This window comes from Physeter macrocephalus, chromosome 7, assembly GCF_002837175.3.
Source record: "Physeter macrocephalus isolate SW-GA chromosome 7, ASM283717v5, whole genome shotgun sequence".
In the NCBI taxonomy this organism is placed as follows: Eukaryota; Metazoa; Chordata; class Mammalia; order Artiodactyla; family Physeteridae; genus Physeter; species Physeter macrocephalus.
In genome coordinates, this window is record NC_041220.1 from 9837638 (window position 1) to 9860485 (window position 22848).

A 22848-nucleotide genomic window follows, 5' to 3' on the forward strand; every position below is an offset into this window, starting at 1 on the left:
ATGAGACTGGTACATTTCCAAGACCAAAAGACAATATTTTCCAGGTTAAAGGGATCTGCTGAGTGTCCAACACGATAGACGAGAAGGGATCGCAGGGAACAGCAGGTCCAGAAAGACGGGTGTGACACCTACCACTGGGGGAGAAGAAGCCAAAGGGCCAAAGAGGAATCGCCCCAGAAATAAAGAATTGATAAATTATTTGACGTTTTGAAAAAAATAGGTAATGGTGGATTTGTTGGAGCAAGTTGAAAAAAATTGCAGATATGTTTTCATTCACATAATTTTCTATAAACCTAAGACAAATATTAACATCAGGCAATGCACTTCATACAGGCACACACCCTCACACAGTCTTAACAAGGTAAAAATTAATTATGAATTCAGCTAAAATTATGATAGAACGATACTGGAGTAAGTAACAATGTAATAGCTAATTCCGCCTATTTCATAAGTGTAAGCAGTGAGATAATGTCTGAAAGTGAGAGATCAAGATAAAACATTATATTATCAAATGGAAGCAAATACCAAAAGAACAGCTAGGTAAGTGAAAACTGATTTGCTCTGGGAAAGAAAATTAAGGGCTGCCAAAGGGTGTGTAGGGGTTTTCTATAAAAATCTTTCAATTTTATTTGATTTTTTAATAAAACCGTATGCATGTATTAGTTTGACAAAAATATTTCTTCATATAAAGGAAAATATGTCAAAAGCAATAAGATGATGAATTTTATTGAGAATAATAAAAGCACTTAACAATGTGCCACTTCAGTATTTGATTAATGTTACTAAAATAAATAAAATATTTATTTATTTTAAAAAATAATACAGTAACATTATTAATCAAATTATATTATATTTGATATAATATATCAAACCCAATTATATTATATTAATATATATATTATATATATATAATTATATTAACCACCCATTCCCCCCACCTTCCTGAACACACACTCTGTGCTCACTGCTGCAATCACGTACCTCTGTTTTCCAAACACCTTTGCTCCTGTAATCCTTTCTTCCTAAAACGAACACCATCTGTGGGAATTCTACCAGCCCTCCAAAGCCCAGTTCAAGTACTAATTCCTTCTTCCATAAACCCTCCTTATCATCTGACTTAGAAATGATTCCTCGCTATCAACCCCACTTTATTCTGTGTATCCTGGCTCTCTGTGTACATGTTCTAATTCCCTACTAAAACTGTAAGCTCACTGTTGGCAGGACAGTATCCTACTTTTCTATGTGATCAATAAAATACCAAACAATGCCTTCACCTCAATTTAATAATTGAAAAATTTTCAATCACTGATTTAATATTTTAAAAAGTCCTGTACTATATATAACATGCCATATTTGCAGGCTTATGCTTTCATTAAAATTATATAAAATATTTTTAAAAATAAAAATTGATAACTGGTAGCCATTCCAAAAATATTCCCAAATGAATTTCTGGAAGATATGGTCCATACTGTGTGATTTACCAGCTCAACCAACCATCAAAAGTTCAAGTAGTTTCAATTAACTTGGGCAAGAATTTTGAAATCTTCATTTAACTCCAAACTGGAACTCATTTTGTCCCTTTTCCTTCCTCCTCCTTAATCATTAGGCAGGTAGGTGCACTTATTCTTCTGTAATTTTTTTTTTAAGAGACAGGGAAGTTAGGATAAAGGATAAAGAAATCAATTTTAAGGTTAAAAGTGGAAAACTTGAGGGAAATCACACTAAATGGTTTGTCTTCGTATAACTAAGAAACCAAGGGGTGGAAGTGAGGGTTGAGGATAAATTGGGACATAAGCACAGGGAAGGAAGACTGCACTAGAACTATGGATGCCTGTGTCTCATCTCTAGAGATGATGATTTAATTGGTGTAGGATGTAATGATCTCTGGGATTTTTCAAAGCTTCCCAGATAATTATTCGGGGCTTCCAGAGTTGAGAAGCACTAACTTAACGTATTAACTTAACATATATGACTGACACTGTTTTAAGTGCTTTAATGGATAAACTCAGTATACACAACAAACTCAGGAAGTAAACACTACTATGAACGAACTAGTACAACAGTTAGGGAAACTAAGTGTGGTGGTTTCACAATGTCCACAAAGTCTGACAATTCTTCCTTCAAAAGACGGTGCCTAATTCCTCTCCTCTTGAATATGGGCCAGATTAAGGACTCGCTCCTAATGAAGAGAAGGTGGGACAAATGATGTTATTTGACTTCTGGGGCTAGGTCACTGAAAAGATAGCTTCCATCTCTCTTGATGTGCTCACTCTGGGGGAAGCCAGTGACGTGTTATGAGAACACTCAAGCAGCCATCAGGAGAGGCCCATAGAGAAAGGAACTGAGGCTTCTCACCAAGAGCCAGCACTAAATTGCCAGCCATGTGAATGAACCACCCTAGAAGCAGATCTCCCAGCCCCAGTCAAGCCTTCAGATGATTGCAGCCCTTTGACAACTCTTGAGAGCAACTCCCTGACAGACTCTGAACCAGTGCTGCCTAACTAAACCACACCTGAATTCCTAGCCCACAGAAACTACGACAGAAAATACATGTTTATAGTAGTTTTAAGAAAATTGTTACGTAACAATAGATACCTAATATACTAAGGCACAGAAAGGTTAAGCAGCCTGTCCATACCAATGCAGCAGGCAGTGGGCAAACAGATTTGTAACTAGTCAGAATGGACCCAGAGCCTATGCTCTAAGCCATATGCTGTAATTTCTTTCTTCAAGATGAAGATTACCCTATCTGTACCTCAGTAGAGTTGATGCTGGGATCAAAAGACGTTATATAAACAAAATATCTTCTAGGTATTGTGCAGTGAGGAGTCACTAGCACCTATTATCGCTAAAAGGAATAAATTCTTAAAGAGAATCAATATTAAAATACAAACAAAAATACAGAAAATTATCTATAAAAAAAACGAACACACAGCCCAGTAACATTTTTTTCCACAGCTTATCATGTGTTTTAAACTCATTCCTTACTCTTAGCTCTGCTAGTCATCTTTAAAGATTTCCAAGAAAAAAACATCAAGTCTGTAGTCATGATTTCTATTCCAGAGACCACCTAGTTAGCATCCACTGTGGGCATTTTACTAATTAATTTTTAATCGTACATACACCAAACTGTGATAAGTTTTTAAAAGTAGTGTTATGGACTGAATTTCGTCCCTACAAAATCCACAGGCTGAAGCCCTAACCCCCAACGCGACTGTATGTAGAGGCGGGGCTTTTACAAAGGTAATTAAGGTTGCGTGAGGTCATAAAGCTGAGGCTTTAATCCAAAAGAACTGATGTCCTTACAAGAAGGGGAAGAGGAAGGAGAGCACACACACAGGAAAGGCCATGGGAGGCAGCAGTGAGGAGGCACCACTTGCAAGCTCAGGAGAGCTCCAACAACTACCCTGGCCAGCACCTTGATCTTGGACTTCCAGTCTCCAGAGCTGCGAGAAAATACATTTCTGTTGGTTAAGTCTCCCAGCCTGTGGTATTCTTTTATGGCAGCCTGAGCTGACTTAGACGCGCAGTATATGATGGAAAAAGCTTGGGCTTCGGAGCGAGGCACATCCTAGCTCTGCACATTCTAGCTGCTTGCCCTTTGGTAAGTAACTTACCCTCCCCAAACTTCACTTTTCTTATCTATGAAATATTTGTAGGAGTAGCTGTGATGGGGTTTGGAAGGCACACATATGTAAAGCCTCTAGGCAAAATCTTGGCACAGAAAAGGTACTTAAATCATGATGAAAGGCATATAAAATCCCCTTGCTGTCATCAGTTTACAGCTACAATATTGTCCACACAGAAGTGATGCTCAGGATTCTAAGTCTGATTAAGGATTAAGTCTACAAAGATGACTATAAAGTTCACATCTCCAGCCTTGATGCCCCTCTCCCAAGCACTGATGTTCATTCTATTCATTTAAAATGAGCTCCTCATCATGGCCCCATAATCTTCCCTTCTTGACTTCCATTATTGTTATTAATAGACCAATTACCAAGATGCCACAGCAGGATCTCTCCTCTTTCTTCAATAACAACAGCTGGATCTCCGAGATAGGAGACAGACAATAAAGTCCCCACAAAGAGGTCATCAGATCCTACCAAGCATCTGAGCCTTTGGCCTAAGTCCCAAATTCACCTGAAGGTAATAGCATCTGAGCCTTTGGGCTAAGTCCCAAATTCACCTGAAGGTAGAGAAGGAGCATTAGTCAGTCACAGAACGTTCCTAGAAAGTTGAAGACTGGGCTTCTTCATTTCAGGACAAAAGATCAAGTCTAAGAGGCTGAAGCATTTTATAAAATGTTTAGACCCACCCTGGGTACAGACAGAAAAGATTTGAATTACTGAAGACAAAACAACGTTAGTTGCTTTAAGCCTTGTCAAAGCACAGGAGTTGGCAGGGAGCTCTCCCCAGTGCTGTGTCAACCTTGCCTCAGAAATCTCCTTCCTATTCTAATTGTTTCCATTCACAAAAGCTTAATAAACGCCCTCTGCTGCTGTGGGCTTCCCAGGTCCCATTTCTGTGGGCTTCACCAAAGTTATGGCCGCCAGAGTCGGGCCACCACGCTACTTGTCCCCCAGTTTTTCAAGTCACCTAAATTCAAAACTTAGGCTTATCTTTGACTCCTTTCCTATGTTGACCCTCTAATTATCAGCTATAATGTTTCTGCTCCTGTTTTCTCTCTAATATCTCTGTCTCTGGTAACCTTCCTTTAAAATTCCATTACCAGTTTCTGTTTGGGATGATGAGAAAGTTCTGGTAATGGGTAGTGGTGACAGCTGCACAACATTGAGAACGCATTTAATGTCACTGAATCGTACACTTTAAAATGATCAATTTTACATTACGTATATTTACCCCAGATTTAAAAAAATATTCCATTGCCTATTACTTATCAGATACAGGTCGTTAGGACCAAGATTTCTGCCAGTATTCTAGATAGTCTCCCTGCACCCAGCATCTCCCCATCCAACCATCTTACACAGCACAGACTGAAATACTGCTTCCATCATATGACTTCTTTCTTCAAGTATTTACTACTTACAGATAAATACTAGTTCCTTTAGCCTAATGTTCAAGACCCTCTACCACCTAGTCTCAACCTACTTTTTAAATTATATATTTGGCAAATTTCCTTTAGCTATGGACAACTCTGTCAGACATTCTTGTCTTATACACTGACAGTGTTTTTACTCATGCCCTTTCCTCACCTAGAAGATTTTCCTCTCCATTCAAATTAATTTTACTTTTTTCACCAAGTATTCTCGGATTACCACAATCCAGATTGGCCTCCTCCTCTCCTTGTGATCACCAACTGAATGCACTTACTCATCTGAAGGACTACAGAAGGTATACAACATACATCCTACCTCCTCAATTAAATAGCACACTCCTTGAAGTCAAGAAGTTTAATCTTTTATTTCTTGGGACCATCCAGTGTATAAGCAGATGGTACTAAATAAATATTGATGGATTGATCCAACTCAAACAACAACAAGAATATTCCATTATGCGGCAGAAATATTTGTATTTACATTATAGAAGATTTTTCAACAGACAGCATTCAAATACTGTAAAGGGATTTCTAGTTAATTCTAAATTAAATGAATCCTATCCTAAAATCATTTTATTGCTTGCCATTCATATTTATTCCCCAAACACATCTGAAATTATTAAAATAAAAAATAGATGTGTTACTGGCCCACCAGGATAAGGATAAAATATCAGAAGTCATGGAATATAGCCAAACTGAGACAATTATACTGGAAACCTAAATTAAGGAAGGCAAGTTGGTACAATCAGAGATAGGTTTAACATGACAACAGGAAAGGGTAATCACTGAAGATCCTTTAGAGTCTCTCTCTTAAAGATGAATTGTCGGGCTTCCTTGGTGGCGCAGTGCTTGAGAATCTGCCTGCCAATGCAGGGGACACGAGTTCGAGCCCTGGTGTGGGAAGATCCCACATGCCGCGGAGCAACTAGGCCCGTGAGCCACAATTACTGAGCCTGCGCATCTGGAGCCTGTGCTCCGCAACAAGAGAGGCCCGCGCACCGCGATGAAGAGTGGCCCCCACTTGCCGCAACTAGAGAAAGCCCTCGCACAGAAACGAAGACCCAACATAAATAAATAAAAAAAATAAAAAAAAAAAGATGCATTGTCTAAAGTAGGCATCTGACAGAAGCAAAAGGCTCTGGCAGAAATCAACTTTAGATAGAACTTTTTGATAACACGTGGTATGCAGATATATAGGTTTGCTAGCTAAAAATGTATACAGTCTCAGAGCTTTAGACACTAGACAAAGTTTAAAGTTGATAATTATCTAAAGCTGATAATTTTTTATAAAAAGGAAAGAATCTAAATGTCCATGCACACAGGGGGCCACTGTTGATCTATAAGATCAAAGGGTGATCTAGACCACGGGTATGCTCACAGGCGGCAGCCATGCTGTCCTTGGTGGCACTTGTGGTTTAGCTTAAATGTCTAAAAATATGCTAAGTTGGGGCTCCAGAATTCCATCCTCTAAAGTATGGAAGAGATGAGCTTGAGCTGAAAAATTTTAAGTTATATTGAATTACAAATAGCTTGCTCTTTATACAGGATACAATTCGAAGGCCCACAACATTTTTTTAAAAAAAGAAATCTGGCATTGATTTGTGACAGACCGTCAAAAAAGTATTTAATCTGGTGTCATAAGGACTGAAATATAAAAATAGTGTAGTCTTTACTAGGGAAATTGTATCAAAAAATTTTATTATATATTATTATTTATTATTTTATTATATATTATTTTTATTATTATATATTATTGTCTAACAGAAAAGAGATGAGAATATTATAACAGGCCAAGTGTAATATCTGCTTAGTGAGTCTGCAAAGAGCCTTCAACCTCTGGCTTTGGAGTGACCAGTTGCAGCGGGTACCCTCTACTGCCAGAGTACTGTGCGCGGGGTGAACCAGCAGAAGCGCAGGAGCCCTACTTGCATATTTTCTACCTGGACTATTAAAGAGAGAAGTTTATTTTATAAAGGCTATACTGTCTGGCACCTAAGACATACTTTACTCCCTTGACTTAGCACCTTACCTAACTTGTAAGTACCTCATTAGTACTTCCTTTATTGAACTTCTCAGATCTAACCTCAGAGGTTTTCAAGGAATGAGAGAATACTACCAATAAAGCAAAAATTAGTTTTTCTGCCCCATTCAGAATTTGTTATTTGTGCACAATCACACAACCCCCAAGGCTGACTAAATAAGCAGTCTTACTTCTATTAGAATGGTACCCTTTGCTTTTTCTGATGCATATCAACTTTTTTAGCCACCAAGAAAACATGTCATGAATGATAATTTACAAAGAAAACTTGAATTATAACACATTACTGTAATGTAAAAATTAACAAAAAAAATAAAACAGTGCATTCTCATTATCGAATGAAAGCTATTCTAGGAAATGTGATAAACACTTTTAAAATTTATAAGTATTCACAAGTAGTAATAGTACAATAAGATAATATTATGATTATAGTATTATAAGTTAATAGTATATAATTATAGTATTATAAATTATAAGATATAATATTAAGAGTAACAAAGATTCTTTGTAATACTAAATATTTTGTATTAAGCACACAGTATTGTAAATCTTCAACTTGCTTTTGTAGCAATTACTTTAAAATGTAACTTACTGATTAAAAAAACTTAAAAGCACTGAAGAAAACCATAACAGAAATAGTTCTGCAATTTTTGCTTTCATATTTTATTCCTGTTTTTCAATAGAATACAACATGGCCTTCTCACTTACTCATTCTTTAGCATACTACATGTGAATAGTTATACCACTGCTTTAAAGGAATGTGGCTTTAAGTAACATCCTTCTTAATCTGGTATCTAACACTCTTATAGATACATTTTCCCATTTTCACCCTAACTTGGCAAAAACAGGGAAAGAAATGGCTTTTCAAAGCTAAATCATTTTTCTTCCTGTATTTAGAAGGGACAACTCAATAATGATCATGCCTAAAATTAGTACCTTTAAAAATGAAGATTCTTCATTTAAAACCACTTTATAATACAATCAATGTGATACACCACATTAACAAATTGAATAAAAATCATATGATCATCTCAATAGATGCAGAAAAACCTTTTGACAAAATTCAACATCCATTTATGATAAAAATTCTCCACAAAGTGGGTATAGAGGACATGAATCTCAACATAATGAAGACTGTATACAAAAAGCCCATAACTAACATCACACTCGGTGAAAAGCTGAAAGCACTTCCTCTAAGATCAGGAACAGGACAAGGATGCACACTTTTACCACTTTTATTCAGCACAGTATTGGAAGTCCTAGTCACAGCAATCAGTCAAGAAAAAGAAATAGGGCTTCCCTGGTGGCGCAGTGGTTGAGAGTCCGCCTGCCGATGCAGGGGACGCGGGTTCGTGCCCCGGTCCGGGAAGATCCCACGTGCCGCGGAGCGGCTGGGCCCGTGAGCCATCCAAATTGGAAAGGAAGAAGTAAAGCTGTCACTATTTGCAGATGACCTGATACTATACACAGAAAATCCTAAAGATGCCACCAGAAAACTACTAGAGCTCATCAACGAATGTGGTAAAGTTTCAGGACACAAAATTAATATACAGAAATCTGTTGCATTTCTGTACACTAACAACAATCAGAAGGAAAAGTTAACAACCCCATTTACCAATGCATCAAAAAGAATAAAATATCTAGGACTAAATCTAACTAAGGAGGTAAAAGACCTGTACTTGGAAAACTGTAAGACACTGATGAAAAAAATTGAAGATGACACAAACAGATGAAAAGATATACAGTGTTCATGGATTGGAAGAATTAATATTGTTAAAATGACTATACTACCCAAAGCAATCTAAAGATTCAAAGCAATCCCTATCAAAATACCAATGCGTGGGGGCTTCCCTGGTGGCACAATGGTTGAGAGTCCGCCTGCTGATGCAGGGGACACGGGTTCGTGCCCTGGTCTGGGAAGATCCCACATGCCGTGGAGCGGCTAGGCCAGTGAGCCATGGCCACTGAGCCTGTGCATCCGGAGCCTGTGCTCCGCAACGGGAGAGGCCACAACAGTGAGAGGCCCACGTACCGCAAAACAAACAAACAAACAAACAAAAAAAACCAATGCATATTTTCACAGAACTAGAAGACTTCTAAATTGTATGGAAACACAAAATATCCTGAATAGCCAAAGCAATCTTGAGAAAGAAGAACAGAGTTGGAGGTATCACACGCCCTGATGTCAGACTATACTACAAAGCTATAGTCATCAAAATAGTATGGTACTGGCACAAAAACAGACATATAGATCAATGGAACAGAATAGAGAGCCCAGAAACAAACCCACACACTTATTATCAAATTAATATGACAAAAGAGGCAAGGGGAAAGGACAGTATAATGGGGAAAGGACAGTTTCTTCAAGAAGTGGTGCTGGGAAAACTAGACAGCTATATGTAAAAGAATGAAATGAGACCATTTTCTCACACCATATAAAAAATAAACTCAAACTGATTAAAGACCTAAATGTAAGACCAAAACCATAAAACTCCTAGAAGAAAACACAGGCAAAACACAAACATAAATTGCAGCAGTATTTTTTTGATCTGACTCCTACAGCAAAGGAAACAAAAGCAAAAATAAACAACTGGGACCTAATTAAACTTAAAAGCTTCAGCTCAGCAAAGGAAACCATTGACAAAATGAAAAGACAACCTATTAAATGGGACAAAATATTTGCAAAAGATATGACCAATAAGGGATTAATATCCAAAATATATAAATAGCTCATATAATTCAACATCAAAAAAACAAATTAAAAAATGGCCAAAAGACCTGAATAGACATTTTTCCAAAGACATACACATGGCCAAACAGGTATATGAAAAGATACTCAACATTGCTAATCATTAGAGAAGTGCAAATCAAAACCACCACAAGCTATCACCTCATACCTGTCAGAATGGCCATTATCAAAAAGAACACAAATAACATGTTGATGAGGATGTGGAGAAAAGGAAACCCTTGTACAATGTTGGGGGAATGTAAATTGGTGCAGCCACTATGGAAAACAGTATGGAGGGTTCTCAAAAAACTAAAAATAGAACTACCATACAATCCAGCAATTCCACTCCTGGGTATATATCCAAAGAAAATGAAAACACTAATTTGAAAAGATATATGCACCCCAATGTTCACAGTGGCATTATTTACAATAGCCAAAATATAGAAGCAAACTAAGTGTCCATCAATAGATGAATGGATTAAAAGATGTGGTATATATATTTGATATATACACATATACAATGGAAAAGTACTCAGCCATAAAATAAGAATGAAATTTTGCCTTGGCAGCAACATGGATGGACCTAGAGGGTATTATGCTTAGTGAAATAAGTCAGACAGAGAAAGACAAATACTGTCTTTATCACTTAAATGTGAAATCTAAAATAATAAAACAAACGAATACACATAACAAAACAGAAACGTACTCACAGATATAGAGAACACACTAGTGGTTACCAGTAAGGAGAAGGAAGAGGGAAGGGGCAAGATAGGTTGGGGTAGAGGATTAAGAGGTACAAACTACTATTTATCAAATAAATAAGCTACAAAGATATATTGTACAGCACAGGGAATATAGCCAATATTTTATAATAACTTTAAATGGAGTATAACATATAAACATTTTGAATCACTATGTTGTACACCTGAAACTAATATAATATTGCAAATGAACTATACTGCAGTGAAAAAAAGATGTTTAAGAACATTTAAGAAATCAATTTTAACCTCAGTTATGTAAAACAACTACTGTTTTAGGACTCAGTCTTGCTTATAAGAAAAGGAAAGCCCTCCAGTGACTTTTCGGTCTCAAAGGTCACTAACCAAACACAACTGAATTAATTAATATTTCCTACATAGAATTTAACGCCTTAGTCTTAGTATCAATACTTCCATGGCAGTCACTAGCTAGTCAGAAAAGAATTTCTTTGGTCCCAAAGCATCAGGGCTTTTCAATATTATGTTATTTACGTATTCATATGCCAATAGTCTTAGAAATTCCATTTAATATAATGGTATTTCATCATCAGTTTAGGATTATTTTAGGGTAGAAGATGAAGATCTAGAGTGAAATAGCAAGATGATGGTTATGGAGAGACCACAAATATTTAAAATCCTATTTTAACATTTAGAATTTAAATATTTAATATTTAAAACCTTAGCGTTAGCTGAAAAATAAAATTGCTTTAATTCCTAGAAGGATTCAGTGTACTGACCCTGAAAGAGCTGAATGAACCGAGGCTGCAGTGCCGAGGTGATCACGCCCTCCGGCAGCTCCCTCAGGAAGAGCTTTAACAGGCTGGCCGCCGCGCAGACGTCGCCGTCCCTCCCCAGCTCCACGGGCACCCCACTCTCAAACTTCCATCGAAGCTGTTCCACCACCCTGACGTTGCCATTCACCCGAAAAAGGCCTTCCTGGGTGAGTCCTGGAACAGCAAAGTACATGCACAGAAAATAACAGAGGTCTCCCACAAACAGGTATAAACTCTAAAGAACAGCGACTTAAATAAATCTCAGTATAGAATTTTCTGAATAATTATCAAGCACTGGAAGATTTTCACGTCCTATAAATTCCCAGCTATTACATACCAACTACAAAGATCATAAGTGGTTATAAAAGCTGATGTCTAAAAATAAGGTTAGGACACATACAAACAAAGAACACGTACTACTCTATAAAGAAATTTCATTCATATAATTTTCCTACAGTGTATAACAGAAACTTACCCTGGGCTCCGAAAGCAGCTTAGCATTTTGAGAACAACTATTTAAGAAGAAACTAACATGTACATAAAAAATTTTTAACTATATGTGATTACCTTTGTAATAATTTGATAAAGAACTATTACTTCTTTAGTAATTAATAAATTCAAATTATAAGACTCAGAGACTGTAAAGTAGCGCAAGACAAGATCCTTGCCTTTAGCCCATTGATTTGTGATTATTAGTGTTGGCTGGGGTCAGCAGAGAAGGCTTCATGGAGGAGCCATTGGCTCCGCTGCATAATCTTTGGCTAAAGCACAGGCAAGACTGGGGGACTGAGGCTGATGTACCGCGAAGCTAATGAAGTTTAAGCTTCAGGGCCTCTCATTTATTGGGGCCCTTTCCAATGCTCTGTCCCTAATTCTGTACTCTTAATTTTGTGTTCTTTCTCTTAAAGAGGGCCCCAGAAGGACTAAGCATCAGACCCACAAAAACTTGATCTATCCCTGACAAAGAGAAACAAATATATGAACTGAGAAGCAGAGAGAGGAGAGTATAAAGAAAGGCAGGCAGATGAAAATCTGGAGTGTTTAGGTCAAAGAGTGATAGGGTACTAAAATGGAAGAAATGGTAAGTAGAGGGTCATGAATGTCGAGGGAAGGAGTGAAGACTTTATCATTATTTATCATTGGAGCATTAAACGTGTGTGAGTTTGGGGCGGGCAGGGGAGAGACACAACATAATCGTGGTTTAAGGAAGACCTAGCTAGCAAAGAAGCAGAGAATGGAGAAGGCAGAGAGCTTGCCTTAGGGGGACTACGGTCTACTGTAAGACAGACTATGGTGGGAAGGAAGTGAAAAGGAGAGAATAAAGATGATTTGGTAACTTAGTACAAAAAGAAAATAGGGAAGAGGAAGGGTTGAAACCTAACTTTAAGGTTTGAAAACTTGAAATCCAGGAGAAAGCACTGTAAAGGATAAGGTGAACTGAGGGGGAAGGGCGGCAGCTGCTTTAAGGTAGAGGATAATGATTTCCAGCTCAGAGTGCTGGATTCAAAGAAGACAGAGCACCATGAAAGCAAGCGAGTCAGACCCCGGAGGGATGTTAAAGGAGTAAGAAACATTCTAAGAAAAGAGTGACCCAAGGACTCAACTCACCACTCTCCCTTTGAGAGCCTAATGGTGAATTTTAGCAATGACCTAAAGCATTGAAACCTATTAGATTTACGTAGATGGGAGGTGTTTGTTCATATCAGCCTTGGCTTCTCTCTCTTTTCTCCTAACTGCGTTGCTCTTTCTAAAGAAAAAGGAAGCTAATTTCATTTTAGTTTATCATTTGATAAAACATCTTATGAGCCCTTTAATTCAACAAACATTTAATAAGTACCTGGCACTATGTTAGGTACTAAAAAAAAAAAAAATCAACCGCGAGAAAAACTTTAAACACCACAAGGATCCTTACGGCGTTTGTGTCGTCTGGTAAGATGTCTATGCGCTTCTACATATACACATATTATTTGGTTTTGAAGAACATGAGTATCAAAAATGGACATGAATTTTAGCTCCAATTTTGACAAAAATCTGTGAAACCAGAGATGCTATGAAAAATATTTAACCACCAGTATGGCCAGGGCACCATGTAATCAGAGGAGACACCAGTCAGTCTGTGTGCTAGGCAGCTTCTCAGCTGGCCCCAATGAGCCCCACCTCTTGGTATCCATATCATGTATAATCCCCTCCCCGCTTGAGTGCGGTCTGGACCTAGTGACTTGCTTCTAACCAAGAGAATGTGATTAGGCTCCAAACTCACTTCTGAGATTGGGTTATAAAAGACTGTTATGCCTACTTTGTTTCCCTGTGTTTTCTCTCTCTCTCTCTGGCTCTTCTTGCTTGTTCACTGTGATGAATCAGCTGCTATTTTGTGAGCTCCCTTATTAAAAGGTCCACGTGGCAAGGAACTGAGGGCGGTTTCTGGACAACAGCCAATGAGTAACCGAGACCCTCAGGTCAACAGCCCACAAGGGTCTGAGTCCTACCAACAAGCACATGAATGAGCTTGGAAGCAAACCTTCCCCCAGTCACGCCCTGGTATGACTGCAGCCTTAAGAGTTCCTCAAGACAAAAGACATAACTAAGCTGTGCTCAGATTCCTGAACCACAGAAACTGCGAGACAATAAACACTGCTTTAATCTACTATGTTTGGGGGTCATCCGTTTTGTAGCAAGAGAGAACTAATGATATGCCATTCCCTTTAATCCTGCAGAATATCAGTTACTATCAGGAGACTTCAGCTTAGTCGTTTTTAAAGCTTTCAAGTTCTGTCTCCTCTACTCTACAAAGCTTCATCTGTAACTTCAGAGACATATACTGGCATCAAGCAGACAGCGCCCAATAAAAGAGAATCCCATTCCTGGTCAAGGCCCAGACCCGGAAGATACAGAATTTTACGACATAGTCCTGTATCTTACCCAGCTCCAGAGCCTGTTTTTGGACCAGCAGATGCCCCTGGATCTGATTTCACAGTGTTTTTCTAGCTTTGACCTGAGGCTGCCTCTTCCAACAAGGTTTTTTGACCTTTTCCTCAAATAAATATCCTTCCAGTTATTCAAAAATAGCTACCCATCTCCAAGAACTGGCTTTGGTCTTGAAATTCCCGATCCCCCCGGACCTTACTAGAGGAAAGAGAAGCTATAAACGGAAGTCAGCAAAGTCAGTGCTTCTCAACCATTTTTTCTGCCCTCATGCCATTTATTTGCACAACTCTCTTCCCTCAGGAACACGTCTCACCCAAAGAACTCTTAGGATACTTAGTGATTTTTCAATCCGGAGAACTTTACTTCCGGACATGGCTATATTACACTTTGGCAAAAAGAAACCACATAGCTTTTAAAAGTCCCTTACGAATTTATAATATATACAATACCCGTGTGAGGTTTACCAGATTATATAATCTCTAATCTTTCCTACTCTAAATTTTTAGGAAATGATTATAACAGAAACGTTAGAGGGAGAAGATGTTCAGAAAGCTTTATGGAGTTACTGTCATACATTTGAGATTCTGTCATATTTGATTTCATGAGATATGGGTTAATCATCATGAAACAGCAACTTATAAATGGTTTAGTAATACCAAAAAATATATAACACTGACAACTATTTTCTTGTACAACTGAAGTATTTATTTCAAAGTCTGATGAGTACATGTATGAATGTATGACTACATCAGCAGAAATGAAATATGCCCGAAGTCAGAATTTTTCTTACTGGCACACGGGCACTGAAAGTCATGTGACAATATGTAAGCATATTCTGACATCTAGTGGTAAGTGGAGAAACCTACACTATTTAAATATCCCACAGCATCTTAATAGTAAAGTAGAAGGAATCCAGTAACACTGTCAGCAAGATTATTTTTAAATAGTATAAAGATGATATGCCTCGTAACTTATAAGATTTTCCTTTGAATGGAAAAAAATGTGTATTTTTTTTTGTTTAAAGAAAAAAGGCCAAAGTCTATTGAACAGGCCTTAATATAGGCCTTTATAAATGCTTTCTGTCCTAAAATTCCTTTATAATAATAAAAGGTTTCCCTCATGTCAAGTTGTCATATATCTACATTTACATTAAACAACAAAGTATGACCACAATATCTACTATGGTTAATTATACAACCAATCACCTCATATCCCATACCTGACAGAGTGCCTACTGTATCACAGGTCCACAACAAATATTTGACTTAAACAGTTAAATAAAACTAATGGAAGTATCTTGCTCTCAAACTTACACAGGCTCTTTGGTTTATTAACATGATATCAATAGTTTCAAATACAGAAAGGGGCTTCTGGTTGTCTATGGAGTAATTAACTATATAGCCTTTCAAAATACAGGGCAGGTGCCCTACCCTAGTTTGCCCTATCAAGATTCTGATTCAGGGGCTTCCCTGGTGACAAAGTGGTTAAGATCCCGCCTGCCAATGCAGCGGACACGGGTTCGAGCCCTGGTCCAGAGAGATTCCCACATGCCACGGAGCAACTAAGCCCGTGAGCCACAACTACTGAGCCTGTGCTCTAGAGCCCGCGAGCCACAACTACTGAGCCTGCGCTCTAGAGCCCGCGAGCCACAACTACTGAGCCCACATGCCTAGAGCCCGTGCTCTGCGACAAGAGAAGCCACCGCAGTGAGAAGCCCGTGCACCGTGACGAAGAGTAGCCCCTGCTCGCAGCAACTAGGGAAAGCCCGCGCACAGCAATGAAGACCCGACACAGCCAAAAATAAATAAATTTTCAAAAAAGATTCTGATTCAGTAGATCTGAGGTACTGCCAATTGCGTGGGTATTCTGAAAAGATTCCACTAGTGACCATTTCACATCCCTGGTTAAGAATGACTGACTGAGCCCACTAAGACATTTAGTTTTGCATAACCTGAACACACCCTATTAAAGTACAGCTAAGCGTATGCCAAGGAGAGGCAGAAGAAAAGCAATCTCTAATTCAAATTTTTCCCAGATTTTCATACGTTGATGGTGTGACTATAAAAAACTGGTTTATTTTAACTCCTGGGGCTGATTATAAGTACACATTATCTTTTGACCCAGCAGTCCACTTCTAAAGGTTAGTCTACAGACACATCACAGTGCTAGATGCATGTTAAAGGTCAGTCACTGTATCGCTGTTTGTAGACATCAAAAGACTGGAAACAATTCGATGCTGATCAGGATGTGACCTGTTAAAGCAGTGACACATACAAACATAAAGTGGAATAGTGTGCAGGGGAAAAAAAGAATTAAATGAGGAAAGCTCTTGATGAAAAATGGAACAGTCTCCAAAATAGACTGTAGAGTGATTTTTTTTTGGCCGTGCTGTGCAGCATGTGGGATCTTAGTTACCCGACCAGGGATCGAACCCATGCCCCCTAAAGTAGAATTGCAGAGTCTTAACCCCTGGACCGCCAGGGAAGTCCCGAGTGTGTGTTTGTTTTGTTTTTTTTTTAAAGAGGATTCATAAACGGTGTACACTGTGTGCTATGTTAAAAGAGGGAAAAAATACACATATCTGCTTATATATTCAAATATCTTTGTAAGAACATAGCAAAAAGTAGTATAGTAATATTGTTCCTGGGAGGGGAAATGAATGGTCAGGGGACAGGGCTTGGAAGGAGAGACTTTTCACTATATACCCTTCTGAATTCTGAACCACATAAATATATTAATATGCAATACTTTTAAAAAGATTAAAAGTGAAAATGATTTTACATAAGAGTAACCTCAAAAGGCTATTATTCAATCATTGCTGCATAAAAGGTCAGAATACTAACGATGCCAAAACCAAAATATTATTTTAGGTGGTCACACTCTGGCATCCAAATGAGTAATACTGAACAACCCTATTTAAGATATTAAATGAATTACCTAGAGATCCGTTTGTAGCTAAGCCAGTAGGATACAGTTTTACTCACACTGAGTGTGTAAATGAGTCCTGTCAAAGCTCTAACTCCGCAACATCTGGCTTCAGGATCTTCTAAGCCAAGGGCCCATCTTCCTGCCATGCTGCGTATAACACCTTTGTATTTAACCTGTTTAAAGTACTTGAACACACTCAGAGCTGTTCTCTAAGAATCTCACCCTCCTGCAGCTATCTTCCTCCAAAAACAAGGACATAACGCCTAGGGGTTAAGAATACAAACCTGGCTCTTCAGTTTTCAGAACAAAATACCATTTTGTCATCTACATACCAAGTAACCTGAAAAAAGAGCTGTTTTTCAACGAACACAAAACACCTGACAACCTTCTGAGGTCTGAACTGTCTTGCCATATAGTCCCTGTCACAAGCAGACACATGCTCCTACAGAAGAAAGGCCGTATCATGCCTCTCAGGCGTTTCCAATGCAGCCGCCTTCTCAGCAGGAGGAACGGACCCGGAATCACAGCAAGATTCAAGGGCGGAAGCAAACTGTGCGAAGTACAGAATTTCTTCCAAGTCTCAAGTTTTACCTTTGAAAATGCCCACAAATGGTATATTCTACTCTGCAGTGAGTCTTGTTTTAGTGTAGAAATGTTGTTTCAGCAGAGAAAATGAGAATTCCAAGCTCTTCCCTCTGCATACCTTCTTCACAAATCTCTTAAAGTTTATTGATATTTATTATATCGTTTGGAGTTCTCCCACGATACTGCCCTAGTTTGATAAGCCTCCTTGTCTCAGATTATCCAGGTTTCCAAGTTCTATTTTAAATGCAATAATTTAAAAAGCTATAAAACGTAATAGTTCTCAGCAACTAAGAGAGATATAATTTATCTTTTTATCGTGCAACGTACTGTGGCACTCTGCAATTATTTTACACAATTGATGGTATCATCCCAATAGTTAATGACCCCCCCCCCCAACCGCAACACCGTACTAGGTTATATACCATACTTTTTTTTTTTGGTATTCTCACTGAGTTTTGAAGGAAATGAAGGCATTCAGTAAGTTCATGACCTCAAGCTGAAAGAGCTACTCAAAAAGTATTGTTACATTAAAACTGATCGACTCATAGCGGGAATTTCATGAATCAGGAGAACTCGCTGTTAAGATTAAAACAGTGTATTTTAGCACTTAAGACGAGGAACAATTCCAAACGAGAGACCTCAATAATTAAAGTGACTTCTCCATGGTAAGGTGAACTAAACATTTTCAAAAGAATGTTAAGCGGTCATAATGCCCTTAACATCCTTTTATAAGGGCAAAGTGTATTATGCCATAATTGACTATTCTAATTAAGGTGTTTCAGGGAATATTCTAATAATGCATGATGAAGTAATTCACACAAAGCAAGAGAATTACAACACGACTGGACTTACCATGCATGGTCAAGTACTCCACTATGCTCCCCACGACAGCTGGAACGCCGTTCTCAGTCAGCCCGTGCTGGTGGAGGTCTTGGAGACTGACTCCAAATAACTTTGTATAGGTGGCGTTCCTCTGCTCGTTTAGTGGCACTGCCGCAATCTTTTTCATGTCTTCTTTCAGCCGAACTGCTGCTTTACTTTGCTTAAAATAGCGGAAGAAAAAAGAGCAGTCGGTCATGTTTACCACAGGAGGCTGCACGGTTACTACAGAATCACCTGAATCAAAGGGTAAGCGTTCGGGGCCTGCAGAGTAGTGGTCTTCACTTATTTTTACTTCAGCTCAAACCCAAATCCCTAACATCTCTCACGTGTTGCTCAGTGTTAGGAATGGTGTACACTGATATAATGGTTAAAAGGAGTGAAAAATAATGAGGCACCTAAAGCCACAACCTAAGCGTAGCTAAGAGAGGGAACAATACACTGCAGTATCTAAGATATATTACTACAGTAACCAGGGTGTGACTCACAAGAACCTCGTTAACAGGAAAATAAAACACTTATCAGAACACCGAAACCCCATGCAGATCCTGAAATAGTAAGATGTTACTGAGGACGAAAATTTACCTCAATGTCATCTTAAGGTTGCTTTAATTTGAAGGATTAGAAAAAAAAAATATGTATGTGTAGAATGAACATTTCTTTCTCTGATTTGATTATATCTGAATATCTCAGGAATATTTTGGCACATAAAAATCAACTCAGTTTTCTTTGAAGTTCACAATGCTTTAATCTCCGAAATAGCAATGTTTCAGGTAATCACAATTTTAAAAATTTCCACAAGATTGTACATATTATAAATAAAAAATGCAATTTACAGTCAATCAATTCAAGTTATCACCACGCTGAAAACTTCATACAAATTTGTTTCTTCCTTTTAATAGAAAATTTTTCCCCAAGGAAGTATTTTAAAAGATAAATTTTAATATGGTTTAATAAAACTACATGAGGGATATTTTTTTTAAAAAAAACAGCATGTGTCCTCCATAAATGTATGTATCTGTAACTTTAAACACTGAAAAGATGGCAAAAAGCAAAAACTTTATTTGAGGACAGAGGAAGCAGATTAGGGGAAACACACCCTTTCTGAGAAGGAATGCAGCAACTAACCTAAGTGTCAATATTATAAGTGTAGGCTCAATGTAGCTGTTACAATCTGAAAGAAGAAACATTACCTCCATTGTAGAGATGAGGAAAGAAAGATCAAAGAGTTAAGAAGTAATTTGGTAAAAGTCATGGAACTGGTAAGAGTTTTATCATACTCTAAGTCCACGCTCCTCTCCTTAATTTAAGTTTATATTAATGTTAAAGTGCAGTTTGTGTATAACACAAACTGTGATAAATTCTACATGTGACACATGACAATTACACGAAGATAATTCTACAATTGTGATTTTTAGTAGGTTCCCTGTAGTTTCAATTTGATTTTGAAACTTACAATCTGTAGAATCAGGCCAACTTTCATGGACATCTCTGCAACTTTTAATAGGTCATATTTGAAAGCCAGATTTCCCTAGTGACAATTCAGCAAATGTATAAAGTTATAGAATAGATTTAGTTATCTATTAATACTATAAATAAGGCATAATGTTAGCTACTGCAGAGTCGTATGGGCAAGAACTCTCACCTCTGTTACCGAGGAAGTTACTTAACTAAGTCAAATCTGTAACCACTACTATTTTTGTGCGTGTAAGTTTAAAAACCTATCAATACCTTTCAAAAGAACACATGGGAAATTTCAGTCAACCAGGTCTCTCTGGTGAGTAAGAAGCCAAAAAGTAACCTTTAAAAATGAAACTGGGAAAATAGTCTCAAATGTTGCATCAGAAACAGCTGACAATGAGATTAAATCCTACATGTCTTATCTTCTTCTTTTCTTACAGACACAAGATAGCAGAGTCGTTTAGAGCAGGGGTCCCCAACCCCCGGGCCGCGGACCATTACCGGCCTGTTAGGAACCGAGCCACAAGGCAGGAGGTGAGCAAGTGAAGCTTTATCTGCCGCTCTCCATCACTCGCATCACCTCCTAAACCATCACCCCGCCAAGCCCCCACCGCCTGCCCCGTGGAAAAACTGTCTTCCATGAAACTGGTCCCTGGTGCCAAAAAGGTTGGGGCCCGCTGGTTTAGAGTGTGGACTGTGGGACCAGACTCCCTGTTTCGAATCCCATTCTGATCTCATTTGCTGTGCAACCTTGGACAAGTCACTTACACCCAGCTTCCCCATCTATGAAATGGGGATACCAGGAGTCCCTAGCTCATAGGAACATATAAGGTTGGGAGGAGCTCATATACATAGAAGAATGAGGAGGGTGTCTGGCATACTCAGTAAGTACTGATTGTTATAATCATCATCATTCTTCCAGGAAATTATTCTGATTTCTTCTCAGAACAATTGAGAGATACTTAACCACTCCTGTACTCAAGTGTTCTCGCGGACTAAAGATTGCTGCTGAAGAAGGCACCATGGTCTAGGCCTGTGGTTGGTAGATAGTCTGACGACCTAATTATTCTCCGTGTATCTCAATCTCTTAAAATATATACGTATGACTTTTGAAAGATAAACATAAAATCATTTTGCATGTTAGTATCTGAATTTCTCAAGTTTTTATCAGAAATTCAAGGTTCTCTTAGAAATCCTGTCTACATGTGACATTCTTTCGGCTAACAGCCCTGTTTTATATTCTGTCCTTTACTCAAGTACAGTCATTATGTCGTGCCTCCTATTAATAGCATAAATAAGCAATCTTGGCATTATGGCTCAATATTTTCAAGGATGAGACATGCAGTTAACCTCACACATTTTGAACTGATTGCAAATTAAACTATCTGTTTACTCAGTACAGAGCCATACTACAAAGCAAGTTTATATGTAATTATAGTAATAACGGAACATCTGATTATTAATTGGTAATCTAATTTAGGTTAATACTTTTTAAAAGGTAAATACTGTTTAAAGACAACCACAATGGAAAAAAACAGCTATATTTTTAGAGACATCCAAATCAGTTCTTCACTGATGGGCTTAGAACAAATATTAAAAAAATATCCTTGAGCTTCCCTGGTGGCGCAGTGGTTGAGAGTCCGCCTGCCGACGCAGGGGACGCGGGTTCGTGCCCCGGCCCGGGAAGATCCCACATGCCGCGGAGCGGCTGGGCCCGTGAGCCATGGCCGCTGAGCCCGCGCGTCCGGAGCCTGTGCTCCGCAACGGGAGAGGCCACAGCAGAGGGAGGCCCGCATACCACCAAAAAAAAAAAAAAAAAAAAAAAATCCTTTCTGGTAGGTTATAAGAAATATTCTATAGTTCCCTACTCACAGAAGAAATAAAATAACTGAGGAAATGGAAAGCCATTTATGATTAATTCCGTTTAAATTGAAATTACTTTCCCTTTATACAATGATAACATCACTCTCTCTTTATAAATGTCAATATCTGTGGAATTTCAGCTTCCCTTCAAACACACATTTTACCTTTCTTGACCTAATATAAGTTGAAAAAGAAAGTTACTAACTGAGGTATTCTAAGTCAAACTTAACTGTTTAAACCTTTGTTTGCATACATTGCCATACATCACATGAGTTTGGAAACTGGACTCGTGTGTGTGTGTGTGTGTGTGTGTGTGTGTGTGTGTAAAAGTAATATAGGTTCCCACATTTAAAAAGACTGAGAACCTTGGGGTTTACTGCTAGAATAATCTGTAGGGGGTAGTGCTTATAATATCACCTTAGGAATAAGGAAACCAGGACCCCAAAACTTGTGGTGAACTCAGAGAGAAAGGGTTGAGCCTAGAGCCCATGTCACCTGAATTTTATGTCAATATTCGTTTTTATAATTGCATGCTGGGACCTTGTTTTTCTATATTTATTTGTGATAAAAAATAGTTAAGATAGCTCACAAAATACATGCACCAGGACAGCAGTGAATATTTGTTGATGTGGGGACCACTTAGTCGTCACTTCCCCTTTTTTCTAGTGACAAATCCTGACTGCCTTTGGGGGAATGACCGCACCCTCACTGTGAACATCCTTGATGAGGCTGCCAATTACAACCGCTGCCCTGCCTTTAGCAAGAGCTGGGCTCTGGTGCCCTCGCAGGTCAATGAGACCCTTCGTCCTGCAGGCCACTGGAGCTTGAGAAAAAAATGGATGCAGCTAATTTAT

General features: G+C 38.4%; 1 protein-coding gene across 14 annotated transcripts in view; it reads right to left on the bottom strand.

The window, feature by feature from the left end:
• The window catches only part of FAM13A (family with sequence similarity 13 member A), a 381052-nt gene that overhangs the window by 333037 nt on the left and 25167 nt on the right, over window positions 1–22848 (bottom strand). For 13 of the 14 annotated variants that reach the window (XR_003680461.2, XR_008617746.1, XR_008617748.1 and 10 more), the window contains exons 2-3: window positions 18644–18833; window positions 11318–11527 (exon numbers count right to left, since the gene is read on the bottom strand). Coding sequence is in view for 6 of the 14 variants with exons in the window: in XM_028491594.2 (XP_028347395.1) it covers window positions 11318–11527; window positions 18644–18833 (400 nt within the window). In the remaining 8 variants the exon portion in view is untranslated. The remainder of the gene's footprint in view (window positions 1–11317; window positions 11528–18643; window positions 18834–22848) is intronic. The other variant, XR_008617749.1, reaches the window with a different exon arrangement.